Raw genomic sequence first — 22,213 nt, forward strand, 5'->3', positions numbered from 1 at the left:
GTTTAGCTTGGAGGGTCCTTGTCTAAGAAAACATTCAGTGAAGACCGTTAAGGTCCAGCACTTTATCTCTTCCCTTGCCAAGTCCTACAGAGTATGAAAGGCTGGGTGGTTCTAGTGACAGTCAGCAGATAGCTGGATTAATGGCCAGACCTCCTGCTTTCCAAGATGAATCTTTTTGAACTGTGGTAAAGAAGTCCCAAACGAAGGTGAAATCATACCAGGAAACTAGCTAAGTAAGTATACAGATACATGGTGTGATTAAGACTCTCCAAAATATCTGACTAAATTGTATTTTTAGAAAGTGTGTACCAAAATGGATTGATTATTTATTCATTCACCCCACAAATTGTCAACAGGGATTTCTATATGCAGCGGAAGTGCTCTCTAATTCTCAGGTATTATGGCCTGTCGATGACTCACTGAAGAACGGGTCTCTCCAGGATTTGTGTATTTATGAAATTACACTTTTAGTGGAAGAGACTTTCTAATAGGTAGTTTGGGAGTCATTTGTCACTGTGAGGGATGTTGAGGAGGAAGTTGTGAGTGCAGGGGAACAGAATTAAGTCATTGTCTTATAAACACACCAGTACATCACCATCTGGGGAACTATTGTGTGTGTGTGTGTGTGTGTGTGTGTGTGTGTGTGTGTGTGTGTGTGTGTGTGTGTGTGTGTGTGTGTGGAAGTGCGTGCGTGTGTGGAAGTGTGTGTGTGGAAAGGAAAGCAGTACATGTATAGACATGACAACCTACCAGCGTTAGACTGTGTTTATAGTGGAGCGATACCGTAGAGTATGCTAATTAAAAATGCCTCATTAATACTCATCAACAAGTATTCAAACTGTTGGACGACATTCATCATCATGAACAAATTAATTGAACACTGACTACACCCGCAGTTCAAATGCCGATGGTAACACTCGGCTAAAAGGGAAAGTTGTCCACAACGCTGAACTCCGAAGAGGTCAGCTGAATGTTGCAGTGCTGGAGGGAGGAGGTATAGAGCCGGGCAACTCAGATCAATAATCTGCCAGGAAAATCAATAAAGCACCAGCCTCCCACCCTGTGACCGAACCGACCTGACTGATATGCAGCCCTGGTTCTGGAAAAAATGGGCACTGTTGCCAGGCGGCTTTTCTGTGTTGAAGTTGTTTAAAAGCCAAGGACTCTCTTGCTCGCACGCGCACACACGCACACACACACACACACACCTCTGCCGGAAGTGACACTTGTCTCACACTTCCTGAGTTAAGAGAAATTAGCAGCAATGGCTGACTGTGGCAGCTTGTGACATTGTGAGTCGTTGTTAAATCAAGTCCAACTGGTAAATCAAACTGTAGTAGTGTTATTGTGCACAAAACTAGATAAGGACAAAATAAGGACAAAATTATAAGGACAAAATTCAACATACATGCCACACACAGGCCTGTATGGGTGCACACACACACACACACACACACACACACACACACACACACACACACACACACACACACACACACACACACACACACACACACACACACACACACACACACACACACACACACACACACACACACACACACACACAGCCCAGTGTGTGACCTCATCATCATACAAACTTTGAAAGGCTTTTCTCTGAGGTGGAAGAAAGTGTTCAACTTGTTCAACCATCAAGTAATGGTGACCTTTTGTGCCACGGTCAGATATCATCCAAGTCATACCGACATACCGGCATTCTGATTCAGCCGTGGAGTTCTCTTTGTTCAAGAGAAAGTTCTGTAAGAATTCCTTTCCCATTGGTCATATCACCTGCTGGGTGTACAGTTGGCAGGGTTCAAAGACAAAAACTAGCTTATACATAGGCATTCATGACACAGTTCATGACAAAGTGGTGATGCATCAACAGCAACGCACTGAGCACAGCCATCAATTCAACGTCTACTCCACATTGGTTCAACGTAATTTCATTGAAATGACGTGGACACAGCATCGATTTAACCAATGTGTGCCCAGTGTGAAGTATCTGTGGGGGTTTTCAACTTCTTCCATTCTATAGTTCAGGGGTTCTTAAACGTTTTAATCTCGAGACCCAACTAAGTAGTTGACCGTCCTCCCGTGACCCAAATCCTCCTCCAACAACCCAAACGAAGAAGAAATAGTGTCCCGACCCATAGTTTAAAGAAACCCTGATGTATGTTGACTGAATAATCTCCCGTCAAAATTTGACAGGAGAATTACAGGACAGGACAAATGTACTGTAATAACCTCTCCATCAGGACATCTGAGAAACACCTTTACAGGCCCTGCGTAACCGTTCTGGTTATGAATCGCTTTCATTTTCAGCCTGCTTAAGTCAGCACAGCCACAACACTCTGTAACCATCAATCACATTCTCATGAACATCTGATGGCTTCTTAGCGCGTAGCGAGTGTAAACGGTGCCATGTGTCTCGTAAAGGGGCATTGCCTGGTGCTCGGCCTTCCCCCTGTCATCAAAGCTTTAAACCAGACCAGTGGAACCAAGCAGTGTTGTAATCCCTGTTTTTTTTTTTTTTTTTAACAGCGCCTGTCAAAGTGAGACTAGGTAGTGGATGGAATGCAGTGTGGCTTGGGGCTCATTCACAGTGGGCTAGTTTGAGCGTTGTTTAAGCGTTGTTAAAGCCATTTTGCTAAAGAAGCTCTCGTAAGAGCCAGAGCTGCCGTGACATCACATTAACAGGCCACAAGGGCCACAGATTTAGTCCCTCCATGCTAGAGGGATGTTGCGATTGGTTCGCAGGAAGTGTGAAATGTCACAGCGAGTGTAGTGCGTCTGGAGGTCCCCGGTGTTTGTTATCTGGCGAACAAACACCGGTTTCCTGAAAAGAGAGCGGAGACAGGGAAGGAAGAGAGGAAAGGGAATGAAGAGGAGAGAAGGAAGGAAGAGAGGAAAGGGAACGGCAAGGAGAGGAGAGAGGGAAATAAAACATTTCACTTTTCTGGCGCCCACAGAAAACCTCCAGTCTTGATGGTGTAACGTTGTGAAATATTGTGTTGTTGTTTTTCTCTAGTTCTTGGTTCTATGAAAACCACCTTAAGAACCAAAGTTAATCCAAAACCAACTAGTGGATCATTTGGCTCAATATGGTTGTTCAGCTTGATTGCTCCTGATTGATTCTCTATTTATTTCCAGATGTCCCGACTGAGGAGGATGATTGAGTGGCACATTATTTATTGGGGAATGGGTGATATGTAGTGATATGTAGTGATGTAGTAATGTAGTGATATGCTCTCATGCTGTGGGTATGGCAGAGTGTTCTCTGGAGGGTTCTATGGGAAACCAATGCCCAGTGGGCTAGTTAGCGAACACGCTGCCTCAGGCTGGCTCGACTGCCTCCTAGACAGACAAAGAAGCTGAGAGAGGGAAAGAGACCAGAAGCTGCTGACTACTGAAGCTAACTTTTGCAGTTAGAGTTCCTAGAGTTATTGACACACATTGGAAGGCCATACTTATAACACACCTCAGCTATACTGTCATTGCCACCTCTGATTTGGGCATAGTCTATAACTCACAGCACAATAATTAGCTAAGTTGGACAAAGGTCATTTCATTCGAGATCAGCCACTCCCTTTTAAACCTAACCAAAACCTCATGTTTCGCCTCGGGTCACATGTTTGACACCCCTGGTAGCTTTGACATCAAAGGACAATTGAAAACGAATGGAGAACATCCTCTGTTGTAAACACAGAACAGCGGTGCCATTGTGGCCTGCATACCTCGAGTAACAAGCGCTTGGGTATGAAGCAAAATCACTCAACCTATGTGTCAGGGGAACCTACGTAAGCAGTCTAAAAGGGGGACTATTAGAACTTTAGGGTTTCCTCCCTCCAGTCAATAAATATGTGTAAATCCTACTATAATGATGCCTTAACTCAGGAGCTTCTAGCTGTGTAGATTAGAAGCAGCAACTGAGGGGAGATGGAAGAGAGATGTGCGGCCCTCCGCGTGAATGTGTTTTGTGTGTGCACACGAGAGATCTTTCGATTATGCTCGTTATCATTTTGATTGTTCTGTGATTCGTCTTTAAGAATTTGGACGCAAGTGCTTTTGCGTATGACATCCACACATTCGACTACATCATATTTACTTTGAGGCATTGGTAGGCCCGCGAGAGAAAAAGGAGACATTCTTCACGTGTGCTATAATAGCTTAAAATTAAAAAAAACATAACAAATGATGTTATAAAGGTTTCCTGATTCAGCCCCAAATCCTAACTGGAGAAGTGCGTGTGTAGCTCAGACGTTTGTGTAAATCATGCATTGATGTCAATGGGAGCTTGGCACGGAAATTCAAGTTACGTACTTGGATCTCCAGTGAGGAACTCAGCCATCACTGTCTACCCAGCTTCTAGCGGACTAATGAAAAACAACAGCGGACTAATGAAAGAAATACCAGAAGATCGTTTTTGGGTGGTATTTAAAAACAAATACAATTTCCCTTAAAGAAACAGGCCCCTGACAGTATATGCATTGGTGAAAATGGGGAAACATAGAGTATGCATTCATTGACCATTGACAGTGAATATGGAGACATGGGAACATACAGTCAAAATGATTATGTATTTTCGATGTTTATGGCTGCCACTTTTCAAGTTTTGAAACTGATATCCAGCGCCACACACTTCTTTGCGTTCCTGCCTCACGTTTACGTGTTTGTTGTGACATCTTCATCTTTTGTTATTGTGCGCCCATTCGGAGATCGCAACTGTTACTTCAAAAGGCTCCAATTCACCAATTCACCAAGAGTCGAAGAAAGGTCTGCCTTCCTCTCCAGCTGTGATCACGCAGTAGCACTCAAGTCAAATTGCAAGGGGCGGCACATTCATTCCGCACATTTTCCCCACGATCGACTCATCATTGAAAGCTCTGCATATGATATTAGAATCATGAAGAGCGCTCGTTAGCTCACTGCACTGGTGCGCTTAAAGGCTAGAGGATTTACCTGCTGGCATGCATGGGAGATTACACACAATCTTCGGAGGTGGTGATCTCGGCTGTAGGGGAAGGGAGAGCAGGGAGCGCTTGCACCAGAGACCCTTAGTGTTTGGCCTGGTTGGCTGGATGGACAGGGGGATGGGGAAGAAGAGCGAAGGAAGGAGAGAGAGGGGAGCGATCTTGGGTCATGCTATAGGCTGAATAGAGCAGTGGGAGGAGGTGTGGTTTAGTTTCACATGAGTTTATATGACAAAAATATATGACACACACACACACACACGGGCCACTCGCACACACATAAAGTTATAGTATGCTGAAGGAAAACTTTACAGTACTTAACTTACACTAATAAAACTTTACAGTAATAAACCATTCTGTGATTGGCCCTTTTTTCTACTGACAAACTCAATGTGTTTCTGATTTAATTGAACCCATGTTGTCTTACTGGCCTGACTCGGGTAATGTCTACAACCTCTCCTTAACAGTCAGATTTGCTTGATACCAGAGTTGTTTTGGTTCTATAGCTTATGTAACAATGATGTAATCTATACCCTCAACCTCAAGGGTTGATCTCAGTTACCCTAATGCACACATTCTTATGTCGTTACAGTTTGGAGTTTGTGCTACCCAAATGTCTTCAAAATAATCTACCTCATATGACCCCCCCCCCCCCCCCCCCCCCCTCCACTTGATTATCAAACAAGCATGTTTGTCATGAGTTAGAGCTTGGTGTGTTGTCACAGTCCCACATATTTGCGAATTAGAATAGTACATTGGAAGCACACCATCCCCTGAAACACTAAATATTTTGTCATTGTTGATAAGACCAGTGGTAGTAACCTCACCTGCTTCACTGTGGTTATTTTGCGTGGGATATAGTCTCTCCCTGACAGTCATGCTCGAGATGAGATGAAGGCTCACAATTGATGTGCTAGGATAGTTAGCCATGTTTTTCGTTCTCACTGTATGTTTGTGATATATGTTCTTCCTCATTAGCCCCCCAGTTGTCTTTGCTAGTTGACATACCAGGATTTTTCCGGGCTATTTTCTCTCAGGCAGCAAGACGGATGGACCACGGCAGGTGGAGGGGTCCATCAATCCTTTGTCTCTGACAGGCCAACCAGTGTTTAGCTAGCCCAGCGGCGCTGTAATTACAAGCAGATGTTCACCTTGGTGTGGTTCCAACGCTACACGAGTAATCCATTACCCTGTCAGAGTCAACGGGACCTGTAAAACGAAAACATAAAGAGTAAAAACAATGATGTAAAAAGGAACATTCCTTTGCTGCAATCTCTTAACATATCTCCCTCTTCAAAAAAATGTTTTTTTCCTGGGCCACGGTATCAGGCGGTATCCCTACGCGAAATTGGGATTGGGAGGCCTATTTGGGATTGGTATGTTTCATCCCCAGATGTGCGATGTGGTATCCTCCTCTGAGAGGGTTGAAGAGCCGACCGTCATTTTCAAACGGAACAGATGTTGCCGTTAGTTACATGTGCGGACGGAGTGCATTTTCCTCCATTGAGAAAATAATTTTTGTATTATCGGAGCCCAAGGGCCCAAGGGCTTGTCCTCTCTCTGTGGTGTGGATATGCTAGTTTTGGAGTGGTTCAAGGTTTGTTTTTACATGAATTGGATTCTCTTTCATCATATCACATAGAATACACGTGCAGCAACAATGGATTTAGAAAATAAGAGGGGCGATAGTTGATGACAGGGTCATCAGCTGTCACTGATTTCATCTGTTCACGATCACATTCACATGGTTGTTGTTATAATAAGACGTCCTCAAATGAGATCTGTAGCAAATGAGGTCTGTAGCAAATGAGGTCTGTAGCATACTGGTTGGTTCATTTTCAGGGTTTGGATTCTCATTCTAAAGTTTCATTGGGGAGCCCGTCCTTCCCAATTAAGGTAATACAACAACCTCCTGTGGCCCAGAATTGAATCTGACTGGTGAATTGATTAGTTAGGTTCAGAACATGCTGCATTGTTTGTTTGCTGGGTTTTAATGGGGGATGTCGTGATCTTTTGTCCTGCAACCAACACTATGGACATGTGTTGTCAATACAGTCATATCAGAGGATTCCCATTCAAGTCAACATTCTTTCTCTACGCTCTCTCACCCATTGAATTAGAATGACTAGAACTGTTATTCAAGTCAACATTCCGGCGGCCATATTGAGTGTACCTCTATTTCTATGCTGTCACCTATAGGCTATGACTATGTGTTGATACCTAGAGTGACATCCTACACCTCAGTTCTGGGCCCAGGTTATTCTGGTCCTTTGGATCAGATGAATATGTTCTCAATTAAAGCAGTGGGATTGTACCCGCCAGGGTCGTAATAGAATGAATCTAAGAGAGAGGAACATGTTGTCTTTGGCAGAGTGCCAACCAGGGCTATTGTGCCTTCCCAATTTTAAATTCACTGGTTTTCATGCAGACAGCGTGTTATGAAAATCACCATGAAATGTTTGATTGTATGATGTAGTTGAAGTTACTGTGCGGTTTGCTACTGCTGATGGTTGCTGAGTTGTTGAAGAAGGTTTTAGGTCATTGCATTTGACTGAGAAATGAGAGAGAGCGGATGGAACATTCCATTAGGTCTTCTAATATGAAAACATGCGCATTGATTCAACTGATGATGCACTTTCTTTACTATATGTCCATTCAGTGAGGTCAGTAGCTTGTGCAAGTTTAGCGATTGAGCGTTCGATCGATGGTTGCCATGGTGATGTTTTCTGCGTATCCCGAAACACTTGAGGCTCTGTGTACATGTTACCATGGAAACACACATATTATTTTGCTTCAATTTGTGCAATTTGTCCTCGCTCATTGAACAGACTTTAAAAAGGCGCATACGCCCACCTCATTAGCTGAGTCATCCCAAAGCTATTTAGAAAAGGGCTGCCCTGACAAACATTAAAACCCCACAATACATCACAGAGGTATCTTGGAGAGAACAGAACCTATAGGTTGAATGTTGTCATGAGTCAATAGATTTTTCAGTTCGGATTTGAGGGTCTGGAATAGCCATTACTAGTGTAACATGATGTTGTTCCTCCCTCTATACATGGTATACTTTGTTTAACAAACCGTCAGTCTGCCTTAAGGCATTATTGTAGACTTGTCTTGTATATCACAGTAGAGTAATAGCCAATCCTACATGGCCTACCATATTGGTATGCTACAGTTAACCTTTCTTGCAAGACTTTCACACTTTTCAACGAAATTGAATTACATAAGCCAAATTGTTAAGTGATATGATTAGTCACAGCAGCATGGCAACCTGAATAAGATTATAGTTAGATAACAGGAAGTGTTTTCAAGCACATCATCTGATGATTGGTTGAATAGAGATGTTCAAAGCAAATGGAATAACTCGATTGCAGTACACAACCATTTTATAATGTGAACGGAATGGGGTCATAGGATAAACAAACAACTGTTTAAGGACAAACAGTTCTATTCTCATCCCGCTATTAAATCAAGCTCAAACGTGATTGGCACCTATGACAATGCGCTACTGAAAGGCAAACAGTAAGCTTATTATGTCAGCTCAATGCAATTGGCAAGGAAGTTGAATTCATTTCCTGATTTCACTGGGAAATCAAATGGAATTGATGTGTTGAGGACAACTCATTCTGAGTGACAATCTGCACTAGTCCTATTAGCAGTACCTCTGGCCATGAGGTCTACCTGTGTCAAGGGTAAACATGTTTTCAGGCGCAGAGTGGATATTATGTGTGAGTAGTGGAAAAAGAGATGTGTAAAACACACTAAGGGGATGGAGGGAGGCAGCCTCGTCGGATCCTGTCTCTATATAACGAGAAGGCCATGTGTGGAAAACCGTATGGGCCCCAGAGCTGGGGGTTTGGAGCAGGAGTAGAGATGGCTAACAGGCTTGGGAGAGTTTCTAGTCATCCCTAGTCAACTGTAATCCTTAGCCAAGTGTGAAAACAGTGATTACGAAAAGCAAACTACCCAATATTGATTGGTTCTCTGGCAAAGGTTTACAGTACATACAGAGGAGAGGATAAAATTGGACAATATTATTTTTATTCCTGAGGTTGTTAAGGGAGCAGCCATAGTAGATACATTTGACCCCTTTAATTCACCCAGTGGGTCATGGCTCTTACAAACATGTTGAATTGTTTTGTAACAAATTAGTTGTGTACACTAAGCACTGTCAAAGTCAACTGGCTTTCCTGTTTACTGTATTGTAAATGTGCTCATAGAGACTAGAGTTAGTCTGAAGAGAACTCCGAAGTGGTGGGGAGGGAGCAGCATTTCTGAGGTACCAGCGTTCCATAGCCATTCCAAACATGTTCCATCGATGGACTCGGGGGAATTGGAGCTTAGCCATCTCGTTCAGCCCCCCTGCCAAACCTAACAGCTCAAGAGACAAGCAGCCCCTGCTTTTCCAGCTGTTGTCACCCCCCTTCAACCGCAGGGTCCTCCTTCCCTTCACCCCTTACGGCTGTGTCCTGTGTGTGCAACCAGTGGAGGGGACTGGAACGGAACAAGCTCTCTGCCATCACCAGTGGGGTGGGGAACTCACAACAACAGTGATGTGGTTTCATCCACACAGGGCTAGACGCTAATGACTAACTATTGGAGCAAGTGCATCTGGCTACTCCTCTGCAGGGCGGGTGAGAAGCCTTTGTCCTCTTAGTACAACTGTGTAGATCTTCTGTTTCCACCTCCTGTTTTTCACTGTTCTGGTGGATGAGGCTGTTGTTCCTCTCTGCTGGCTGGGGCGTTTTGGGAGCACGAGGTTGGTATTGTTGTATCTTTAAGCAGGAGTGAATCCAAGGTCGGTGCACAAAACTAGGCTTGCGTAAGAACAAGTTATAAGCTAAATGAAGTTCTATGACGTATTAAGGCAGGTTCAAGGAGGGACTCCATGTGTGTGTATGTGTGTGTATGTGTGTGTGTGTGTGTGTGTGTCAGATTTAAGGCTTTGTGGCTGTGCCAGCTAGTGACCACTCTGCAGACCTGCCTACAGAACAAGATTCATGATGAGAAACGCTGACCTGCTCTGATCTCTGGCTAAAACATCGGTAGTCTAGCTCTGTCCTCTCTCTTCACCAGCTCATAGGGATGACAGAGGAGAATGCAGAACCATATATCCAGGGATTGAGGTGATTTCTGAGTTCCTCATTAAGCTCTTTTTGAGTTGACTGCTAGTCAAGCGATCCACTCTCATTCCTCCCCTTTCCCTAACCTACCATATACAATACTGTCCGCTCCGCTATGCACACTACCGTTCAAAGGTTTGGGGTCACTTATAAATGTCGTTGTTTTTTAAAGAAAAGCTCATTTTTCATCCATTAAAATAACATAAAATTTATCAGAAATACAGTGTAGACATTGTTAATGTTGTAAATGACTATTGTAGCTGGAATTGTTTTAATGGAATACCTACATAGGCGTACAGAGGCCCATTATCAGCAACCATCACTCATGTGTTCCAATGGCACGTTGTGTTAGCTAATCCAAGATTATTATTTTAAAAGGCTAATTGATCATTAAAAAACCCTTATGTTAGCACAGCTGAAAACTGTTGTTGTGATTAAAGAAGCAATAAAACTGGCCTTCTTTAGACTAGTTGAGTATCTGGAGCATCAGCATTTGTGGGTTTGATTACAGGCTCAAAATGGCCAGAAACAAAGAACTTTCTTCTGAAACTCGTCCGTTAGCGGAACGCCCCCGCAACAGCCAGTTAAAGTGCAGGGCGCCAAATTCAAAACAACAAAAATCTCATAATTAATATTCCTCAAACATACAAGTATTTACACCATTTTAAAGATACAATTCTCATTAATCCAGCCACAGTGTCTGATTTCAAAAAGGATTTACAGCGAAAGCACCACAAACGATTATGTTAGGTCACCACCAAGCCACAGAAAAATACAGCAATTTTTCCAGCCAAAGAGAGGAGTCACAAAAAGCAGAAATAGAGATAAAATGAATCACTAACCTTTGATGATCTTCATCAGATGACACTCATAGGACGTCATGTTACATAATACATGTATGTTTTGTTTGATAAAGTTCATAGTTATATAAAAAATATAGTTTACATTGGCGCGTTACGTTCAGTAGTTCTAAAACATGCGGTGTTATTGCAGAGAGCCACATCAATTTACAGAAATACTAATAATAAACATTGATAAAGATACGACTATTATACATGGAACTTTAAATATATTTCTCCTTAATGCAACCGCTGTGTCAGATTTCAAAAACACTTTACGGAGAAAGCAAACCATGCAATAATCTGAGTACAGCCTTTAGAAAAAAAGATACCCGCCATATTGGTTCGTCAACATTGTTTGATAATGTCCATCAGTTATGTCCAAATATCTTCTTTTGTTCGGGCGTTTGGTAAACAAATCCAAAAGCTCGTTCAGGTCGCGCCGAACGTCGGACGAAAAGTTCAAAAAGTTCCGTTACAGCCTGTAGAAACATGCCAAACTAAGTATGGAATCAATCTTTAGGATGTTTTTAACATAAAACTTCATTAATGTTCCAACCGGACAATTATTTTGTCTGTACAAATGAAGTGGAACGTAGCTACCTTTCACGTGAGCGCGTCAGACCGAGGCTGTGGCACTCTGCCAGACACTCACTCAAAGAGCCCTTATGAGCCCCTACTTTAAGTAGAATCCTCAAAACAGGTTCTAAATACTGTTGACATCTAGTGGAAGCCTTGGGAAGTGAAACATAACTAATATCACCCTGTATCTTCAATGGGGGCTGAGTTGAAAAACTACAAACCTCAAATTTCCCACTTTCTGGTTGGATTTTTCTCAGGTTTTCGCCTGCCATATGAGTTCTGTTTTACTCACAGACATCATTCAAACAGTTTTAGAAACTTCAGAGTGGTTTCTATCCAATACTAATAATAATATGCATATATCAGCATCTGGGACTGAGTAGGAGGCAGTTCACTCTGGGCATGCTATTCAGCCAAAAGTGAAAATGCTGCCCCCTATCCCAAAAATGTTAAATAAGAACAGCTGCTTTGAGATAGGGTAACAGTGGTGCTAGCCACTAGCCCTGATAACTAACAAACGTTCCTCTGCCAAGTGACAGAATATAAATCTCTCCCCAGGGTGACTTCACCTGGAACAGCCTGTCAGGGCGGAGTGTACGGCTGATGCCGACGGCCATCCAGAGCCTGTCGGAGCTGGAACGGACCTGGCTACAGGAGGTAGCCTTCAACAGGCTCCATCAAGACTATGACCTGGGCTGTCAGATCACCATTCCCAAAGGTAAAGTATAGAGGTATTTTTGTGTGTGTGTGTGTGTGTGTGTGTAAACGTCCGTCTGTCTGTCTTCCTTTCTAGTCCGTCCATCCGCCTGTCCGTCTGTCTGTTCATGTGGCTAGTCAGTCTGTCCCTGTGCTAATGCTACAAGCATTTTCACAAACATTTGCCATCAACATCCGCCTTGGACCTCTCCGAGACAAACCTCAAACTGTCTAGCAGACAATCTTGAACTTCCCCTCCACAGAGTGTGTTTGAGGAAGCTGTAAGCACTTGTGATTTGAGATGTAAACCTCAGTACACCTGATTTCCTATACAGTACATCTAAAAGACTCAGGAGTGAACTTCCTGTCTTATGTAGTGTCAGTAAGACACTTACACATGAAGATGTAGCCCTTTCCACTCAGGACCATGGGGCCATAGCCTGCTGCTCTGCTCTAAGTCATGCTCTGTGGAGAGCTGTATATTAGCCAGGGTGTGCATTCCAGTCAAAGGTTCTACCTCTCCCCCGGATGATTTAATGTGTTCGTCTGTGTTCCTTATGAATTCCAGAACCCCTCAGGCATGTGTTACTGAGATATTTCAGCACCTCGACTGTGGGTTTTGTTTATCTTGCGCCTGCGGTTGGGTTAGCCGGTGGTTTGCTGAGGCCCAGAGATCCTTGAAAAAATAGAGAATAGAAAAGCAAATGGCTCGTTGGATCGTTTTACAAGTAATTGGAGTGGGGAAGAGAGAGAGAGGACTGGAGGTTCCTGGGATTGCTGTCCAACTTGCCGAGTCAACTGACAAGAATCCAAACTATTTCCTCTCTCTCTCTCTCTTTATTTCTTTCTTTCTTTCTATTTTCTGTCACACACATACTGTCTCCCACTCCCTTTCTCTCATAGTATCTCTCTAATACCCCCCGCTGCCTTTCCCCGCTCCCTCTCTATTCTTCACTGTTGTTCTGTCATACTCTGTCTTCAGATATTCCATAATGATCTGTAGATATGTCGAAGCATAGTTTCTTAGCAACCTGTTCTATGTATATATATATATATGCCAAGGAGTCTGGGAGGCAGTGAGGCGAGGCTGGGTGGCAGCGAGGGGCAGAGCCAGGGTCAACATAGCGGACACTGCTCAGGACTGATCTGACTGCCCATAATTGCACTCACTTGAAGCTTGTTATTGGTGTCAGCGTCTCTACGAACCTATTGTGCTCAACTTAATCCAAGGTGGCGTAGCAGTCAAACGTCTTCTGTCCTTCGTCTTGTCGTGTCCCATGTATATATATTTTTCTTCACATATCTTTTTATATTTTTTTCTAATCCTCAAATTGCAACCCGCCTCTCCTGCAACCCGCCTCACCCAATGTGGTGCGGATCTGTTTTTTTTCTAAAGTATGTTTATTCACCTTGAATCCGGAATCCCCCAATAGAAGCTAGCCAGCTCACCAGCTACTAGCTAGCAGTCATCAGCTAACCATTAGCTCGGAAAGCTCTCTCCAGTTTGTACAACATTACTCAAACCAGAGCATACTGGACATATTTTTCTCCATATCCCCGGATTCCTACCGCAAGCTCTGGACATTTTCACCTGGATCATCGTAGCTAGCTAGTTGCTATCTGAGTACTATACCTATTTTGCCAATTGAACTTGGACGCCTCTGCTACTCGGAACCCTACTAATCCATCATGTCTGGTCTATCGACGTCACCGCACGCGGATGCCAAAACAGACTTTCCTCCGTCGAGACGTCCCTCTAAGGCCCTTCTGCTAGCTTGCTAGCCCCGGCCTGCTAGCTGTCTGTGAATTGCCATGTCTCCAGCCAGCCCAACCACTCACTGGACCCCTATTAATCACCATGCCTCTCCCTAATATCAATATGCCTTGTCCATTACTGTCCTGGTTAGTGTCTTATTTCACTGTAGCGCCTCTAGCCCTGCTCAATATGCCTTAACCTACCATTTAGTTCCACCTCACAAATATGCAGTGAAATCACCTGGTTTAAACATCTCTAGAGACAATATCTCTCTCATTATTACTCAATGCCTAGGTTTACCTCCAATGTACTCACATCCTACCATACCTCTGTCTGTACATTATGCCTTGAATCTATTCTTTTTTTATTTGACCTTTATTCAAAAAATATAGATCCAGGAACAGATATAGCCTTGGTTCTCTCCAGACCTGACTGCCCTTGACCAGCACAAAAACATCCTGTGGCGTTCTGTATTAGCATCAAACAGCCCCCACGATATGCAACTTTTCAGGGAAGTTAGGAACAAATATACACAGGCAGGTAGGAAAGTTAAGGCCAGCTTTTTCAAGCATAAATTTGCATACTGTTCTGGGACTTGGAGAATAAGAACACCTCCTCCCAGCTGCCCACTGCACTGAGTCTAGGAAACACTGTCACCACCGATAAATCCACTATAATTGAGAATTTCAAGAAGCAGTTTTCTACGGCTGGCCATGCTTTCCACCTGGCTACCCCTACCCCGATTCACAGTCCTCCACCCCCCACAGCAACTCGCCCAAGCCTCCCCCACTTCTCCTTCACCCAAATCCAGATAGCAGATGTTCTGAAAGAGCTGCAGAATCTGGACCCCTACAAATCAGCTGGGCTAGACAATCTGGACCCTCTCTTTCTAAAATTATCTGCCGAAATTGTTGTAACCCCTATTACTAGCCTGTTCAACCTTTCTTTCGTATCAAAGATTGGAAAGCTGCCGCGGTCATCCCCCTCTTCAAAGGGGGAGACACTAGATCCATACTGCTACAGACCTATATCTATTCTACCCTGACTTTCTAAGATCTTCGAAAGCCAAGTTAACTAACAGATTACCGACCATTTCGAATCCCACCGTACCTTTTCCGCTATGTAATCTGGTTTTCGAGCTGGTCATGGACCTGACTGGTCAGGTCGAGGACCTGACTGCCCTCGACCAGCACAAAAACATCCTGTGGCGGACTGCAATAGCATTGAATAGTCCCCGCGATATGCAACTGTTCAGGGAAGTTAGGAACCAATACACGCAGTCAGTCAGGAAAGCTAAGGCCAGCTTCTTCAGGCAGAAATTTGCATCTTGTAGCTCCAACTCCAAAAAGTTCTGGGACACTGTGAAGTCCATGGAGAACAAGAGCACCTCCTCCCAGCTGCCCACTGCACTGAGGCTATGTAACACGGTCACCACCGATAAATCCATGATTATCGAAAACTTCAACAAGCATTTCTCAACGGCTGGCCATGCCTTCCGCCTGGCTACTCCAACCTCGGCCAACAGCTCCGCCCCCCCCGCAGCTACTCGCCCAAGCCTCTCCAGGTTCTCCTTTACCCAAATCCAGATAGCCTGGACCCGTACAAATCAGCTGGGCTTGACAATCTGGACCCTCTATTTCTGAAACTATCCGCCGCCATTGTCGCAACCCCTATTACCAGCCTGTTTAACCTCTCTTTCATATCGTCTGAGATCCCCAAGGATTGGAAAGCTGCCGCAGTCATCCCCCTCTTCAAAGGGGGAGACACCCTGGACCCAAACTGTTACAGACCTATATCCATCCTGCCCTGCCTATCTAAGGTCTTCGAAAGCCAAGTCAACAAACAGGTCACTGACCATCTCGAATCCCACCGTACCTTCTCCACTGTGCAATCTGGTTTCCGAGCCAGTCACGGGTGCACCTCAGCCACGCTCAAGGTCCTAACGATATCATAACCGCCATCGATAACAGACAGTACTGTGCAGCCGTCTTCATCGACCTTGCCAAGGCTTTGGACTCTGTCAATCACCATATTCTTATCGGCAGACTCAGTAGCCTCGGTTTTTCTGATGACTGCCTTGCCTGGTTCACCAACTACTTTGCAGACAGAATTCAGTGTGTCAAATCGGAGGGCATGCTGTCCGGTCCTCTGGCAGTCTCTATGGGGGTGCCACAGTGTTCAATTCTCGGGCCGACTCTTTTCTCTGTATATATCAATGATGTTGCTCTTGCTGCTGGTGATTCTTTGATCCACCTCTACGCAGACGACACCATTCTATATACTTCCGCCCCGTCCTTGGACACTGTGCTATCTAACCTCCAAACGAGCTTCAATGCCATACAACACTCCTTCCGTGGCCTCCAACTGCTCTTAAACGCTAGTAAAACCAAATGCATGCTTTTCAACCGTTCGCTGCCTGCACCCGCACGCCTGACCAGCATCACTACTCTGGACGGTTCTGACTTAGAATATGTGGACATCTATAAGTACCTAGGTGTCTGGTTAGACTGTAAACTCTCCTTCCAGACTCACATTAAGCATCTCCAATCCAAAATGTAATCTAGAATCGGCTTCCTATATCGCAACAAAGCATCCTTCATTCATGCTGCCAAACATACCCTCGTAAAACTGACCATCCTACCGATCATCGACTTCGGTGATGTGATCTATAAAATCTATAAAAGCCTCCAACACTCTACTCAACAAACTGGATGCAGTCTATCACAGTGCCATCCGTTTTGTCACCAAAGCCCCATACACTACCCACCATTGCGACCTGTACGCTCTCGTTGGTTGGCCCTCGCTTCATACTCGTCGCCAAACCCACTGGCTACAGGTTATCTACAAGTCTCTGCTAGGTAAAGCCCCGCCTTACCTCAGCTCACTGGTCACCATAGCGGCACCCACTCGTAGCACACGCTCCAGCAGGTATATCTCACTGTGGAGCTTAAACCCAATTCCTTCTTTGGTCGTCTTTCCTTCCAGTTCTCTGTTGCCCATGACTGGAACAAATTGCAAAAATCTCTGAAGCTGGAGACTCACATCTCCCTCACTAGCTTTAAGCACCAGCTGTCAGAGCAGTTTACAGATCACTGCACCTGTACTTAGCCTATCTGTAAACAGCCCATCTACCTACCTCATCCCCAAAGTTTTTTTTTTCTTCCTTTGCACCCCAGTATCTCTACCTGCACATTCATCTTCTGCCGATCTACCATTCCAGTGTTTAATTGCTATATTGTAAGTACTTCGCCACCATGGCCTATTTATTTCCTTAACTTACCTCATTTGCACTCACTGTATATAGACTTTTTGTTTTATTTTGTTCTACTGTATTATTGACTGTATGTTTTGTTTATTCCATGTGTAACTCTGTGTTGTTCTTTGTGTCGAATTGCTACGCTTTATCTTGGCCAAGTCGCAGTTACAAATGAGAACTTGTTTTCAACTAGCCTACCTGGTTAAATAAAGGTGAAATAAAAAAAAATAAAAAAAACTATTTTCCAAACCCACTGGCTCCAGGTCATGCTAGGTAAAGCCCCACCTTATCTCAGCTCACTGGTCAGACACTCTAGATCTATGGAGAACCATCACAACACACCATTCTTACGTGCCAGATTCAGACAATAGTCAAGGTCCTTAAGGCTTTTTTTACATTTTTATATAGCTCACATTCAGGCTAACAATTTATTTTTTTAGACCATGCAAGCCACAAAGATAGCAGCACCCACCCGTAGCATGCGCTCCAGCAGGTATCTCTCACTGGTCACCATCAAAAGCCAATTCTACCTTTGGCCGCCTTTCCTTCCAGTTCTCTGCTGCCAATGACTGGAACGAACTGCAAAAAGCACTGATGCTGGAGACTCTTACCTCCCTCACTAGCTTTAAGCACCAGCTGTCAGAGCAGCTCACAGATCACTGCACCTGTACATAGCCAATCTGTAAATAGCCCATCCAATCTACCTCATCCCCATACTGTATGTATTTATTTATTTATCTTGCTCCTTTGCACTCAAGTATCTCTACTTGCACATTCATCTTCTGCACATTCTACCATTCCAGTGTTTAATTGCTTTATTGTAATTACTTCACCACCATGGCCTATTTATTGCCTTACTACCTCCCTTATCCTAACTCATTTGCACATGCTGTAAATATACTTTTCTACTGTATTGTTGATCGTATGTTTGCTTATTCCATTTATCTTGGCCAGGTCGCAGTTGCAAATGAGAACTTGTTCTCAACTTGCCTACCTGGTTAAATAGGTGAAAGGTGAAAAATAGTTGAAAAATATATATATATACAGTATATATATATATATACCTGTTCCACGAACAGTGGGATTTGACTGAGCCAATGGGGGAAAAAAACATCCTTGTTAAGATTTTAAACCAATCATAAAAGAGCATACCCACTGGGCATAGACATCAATTTAACATCTATTCCACATTGGTTCAATGTAATTTCATTGAAATGACGTGGAAGCAACATTGATTCAATCAGTGTGTGCCCAGTTAATAACATCTTGACTGTTTTGAAGACAGATTCATCGACTGTTTGATTAGAGGCGCTCTGGCTATAGACACAGTTTTGAGGTATTTCCTCAATAAGAGTTCCAACCCTTGGTCCAAGCTGCCAGAGGTTTTCTGTGCATTAATCAAAGATCTTGCTAGGAGTCATAGATCTTGTTGACAGCTGACAAAACACTTCTTTCCCTTCCTCATAATGATTCAGTCGTTTCCAAATTGAAACTCATATTTGGATCCACCCTAATTCAAAGCATGATGTGAAATTATCCGTATCGTCCATCTGCTGGTGATATCTAATCTTGTGAAGTAGTGTGCTGTAACCTTGATATAATAGTAGAATAATATGCTATAAAATACATTTTACATTGAAGGTGCTCATTCTCTACTTTTCTCAGTGTTAAGTTTCAGGATTGAGCTCAGGTGACCTGATTCCTTATTATAAAGTGGATGGTTCGAGCCCTGAATGCTGAATGCTGATTGGCTGAAGTCTCCAACTTTAGCGATTTTTGCAATTCGTTCCAGTCACTGACAGCAGAGAACTGAAAGGAAATGCGGCCAAATGAGGTGTTGGCTTTGGGGATGATCAGTGAGATATACCTGCTGGAACATATGCTACGGGTGGGTGTTGTTATAGTGACCAGTGAACTGGGATAAGGCGGAGCTTTACCTAGCATAGACTTATAGATGACCTGGAGCCAGTGGGTCTGGCGACGAATATGTAGCGAAGGCCAGCCGACTAGAGCATACAGGTCGCAGTGGTGGGTGGTATAAGGTGATTTGGTAACGGATGGCACTGTGATAGACTGCATCCGGTTTGCTGAGTAGAGTGTTGGAAGCTATTTTGTAGATGACATCGCCGAAGTCGAAGATCGGTAGGATGGTCAGTTTTACTAGGGTACAATTCGCAACGTGAGTGAAGGAGGCTTTGTTGCGAAATAGGAAGCCGATTCCAGATTTGATTTTTGATTGGAGATGTTTAATATGAGTCTGGAAGGAGAGTTTACAGTCTAGCCAGACACCTAGGTATTTATAGTTGTCCACATATTCTAGGTCGGAACCGTCCAGGGTGGTGATGCTAGTAGGGGGGGCTGGTGCGGGCAGCGAACGGTTGAAAAGCTTGCATTTGGTTTTACTATTGATGAAATCACTGGACCAGAGGCTGGAGACACTCATTTGTCATCTTTATCGCTGCAGTGTTTTGATAACCAATGTTCTTTGAAGCCACTGGCTTGATGATCTCCAAAATGGCCGACATACATGATAATGGAAGAGATCAGCCAATGTGACAGCAGGTCATTGTGTGGATTGTTATCAGTGTGTACAGATAACTGACCGTTTTTCATGATTTTCTTTCTTTTTTTTCTCTCAGATGGACAGAAAAGGAAGAAGTCGCTGAGGAGAAAGTTGGACTCTTTGGCAAAAGAGAAAAACAAAGATAAAGGTACATTGACGTGAAGCCCTCAACATGGTTGTCACTAGTTACCACATCCACAAAGTCATAAAGCCTGCCCATTTCTTCAGTTTCTCTTGTTAAAATTGTATTTTAAACTTAACCCTAACCTTAACCACACTGCTAACCTTATGCCTAACCCTAACTTTAAATGAACCAAAAGTCATTTAATTTTTTAAATTTTATTTATATAGCCAAAATATGACTTTGTAGCTGTGGTAACTAGTGCAAACCCCTCAGCATGGTATTTTATGGAAAGACTAAGTGCTTTGTACTGTACATTTTCCTGCTGTGACAAATTGGTCAAATTAATATAACAGATCTGTAGGCTATGCAAGCAGTGTCCTCCTTGGTAATACAATTAACACTGTTTAACAAGGCAGACATTGAAAGCAGTCCCTTCACTATTGGTGCTTCAAAAGGGACTCGGGAGGCATAAGGATAGTGGAAATATTGGAAAGATAAGGATTGGGTGTATTTTCAGATGCAAACTAGAACCAGGGGTTAAGGGGAGTGCTCTTGTTTGAATTTTTTCTTTGGGTTTAACTTTTTTCTTTTTACGCTGTCACATTTATGAAGACGTTTTCCCAGTCCTGAACATTTAGTTTCCAGAGGGAACAAAAACTTGTCCGTCCCCAGCCCTACACTCTTAGAAGAAAGAGTTTAAAAAGGGTTCTTCGGCTGTTCCCATAGTAGAACCCTTTTTGGTTCCGGGTAGAACCCTTTTGGGTTCCATGTAGAACCGTCTGTGGAAAGAGTACTACATGGAACCCAAAAGGCTTTTACCTGGAACCAAAAATGGTTCTTCAAAGGGTTCTCCTATGGGGACAGCTAAATAACCCTCTAAGGTTCTAGATAGCACCTTTTTTTAAAGTGTAGCCCCAGGCCCAGGTGAATAGCAGAGTGGCTATGAAACATAGACATATTTACTAGGGGAGGAGCAGGGATATATTTAGCAAAGTGTAGCAACTCCTTCTAAGGGGACTGGGCTGAAATACAGCCACTGTGCTTGCATCACAGACGGCATATTTGGCAACGTGCTAACTACAGATCTGATGGAAGGTAGCTCTCCAATAGAGATGGAGGTAAAAACTACTCTAAGTGGTATAACGTACCAGTCCAAAGTTTGGATACACCTACTCATTCAAGGGTTTTTCTTTATTTTGACTATTTTCTACATTGTAGAATAGTAGTGAAGGCATCAAAACTATGAAATAACACATATGGAATCATGTAGTAACCAAAAAAGTGTTAAATTTTTTGTAAATATATTTAATATTTGAAATTCTTCAAAGGAGCCACCCTTTGCCTTGATGACAGCTTTTCACACTCTTGGATTTCTCTCAACCAGCTTCACCTGGAATGCTTTTACAACAGTCTTGAAGGAGTTCCCACATATGCTAAGCACTTGCCGGCTGCTTTTCCTTAACTCTGCGGTCCAACTCATCCCAAACCATCTCAATTGGGTTGAGGTCGGCTGATTGTGAAGGACAGGTCATCAGATGCAAGACTCCATCACTCTCCTTCTTGGTCAAATAGCCCTTACACAGCCTGGAGGTGTGTTGGGTCATTGTCCTGCTAAAAAACAAATGATAGTCCCACTAAGCGCAAACCAGATGGGATGGCGTATCGCTGCAGAATTATGTGGTAGCCATGCTGGTTAAGTGTGCCTTGAATTCTAAATAAATCACTGACAGTGTCACCAGTAAAGCACCATCACACCTCCTCTTCCATGCTTCATGGTGGGAATTACACATGCGGAAATCACTTACTCTGTGTCTGACAAAGACATGGCGGTTGGAACAAAAAATCTGAAATTTGGACTCATCAGACCAAAGGATAGATTTCCACCGGTCTAATGTCCATTGCTCGTGTTTCTTGGCCCAAGCAAGTTTCTTCTTCTTATCGGTGTCCTTTAGTAGTGGTTCCTTTGCAGGAATTCAACCATGAAGGCCTGATTCACACAGTCTCCTCTGAACAGTTAATGTTGAGATGTGTCTGTTCCCTGAACTCTGTAAAGCTCTGCAGCAGAGCTCTGCAGCAGAGGACAAGTTCATTAGAGTTACCAGCCTCAGAAATTGGGTCTTCCTTTCCTGTGGCGGTCTTCACGAGAGCCAGTTTCATCATAGCGGTTGATGGTTTTTGCCACTGCACTTGCAGAAACTTTCGAAGTTCTTGACATTTTCCAGATTGACTGACCTTCATGTCTTATGGTAATGATGGACTGTCATTTCTCTTTGTTTATTTGAGCTGTTCGTGCCACAA

General features: G+C 43.6%; 1 protein-coding gene across 4 annotated transcripts in view; it reads left to right on the plus strand.

The window, feature by feature from the left end:
• The window catches only part of LOC139413001 (rho GTPase-activating protein 6-like), a 79,615-nt gene that overhangs the window by 41,493 nt on the left and 15,909 nt on the right, over positions 1 to 22,213 (plus strand). For all 4 annotated transcript variants that reach the window (XM_071159955.1, XM_071159957.1, XM_071159958.1 and 1 more), the window contains exons 2-3: positions 12,079 to 12,238; positions 19,868 to 19,939. In XM_071159955.1, coding sequence (XP_071016056.1) covers positions 12,079 to 12,238; positions 19,868 to 19,939 — 232 coding nt within the window. The remainder of the gene's footprint in view (positions 1 to 12,078; positions 12,239 to 19,867; positions 19,940 to 22,213) is intronic.

This window comes from Oncorhynchus clarkii, chromosome 7 (genome assembly GCF_045791955.1).
Source record: "Oncorhynchus clarkii lewisi isolate Uvic-CL-2024 chromosome 7, UVic_Ocla_1.0, whole genome shotgun sequence".
In the NCBI taxonomy this organism is placed as follows: Eukaryota; Metazoa; Chordata; class Actinopteri; order Salmoniformes; family Salmonidae; genus Oncorhynchus; species Oncorhynchus clarkii.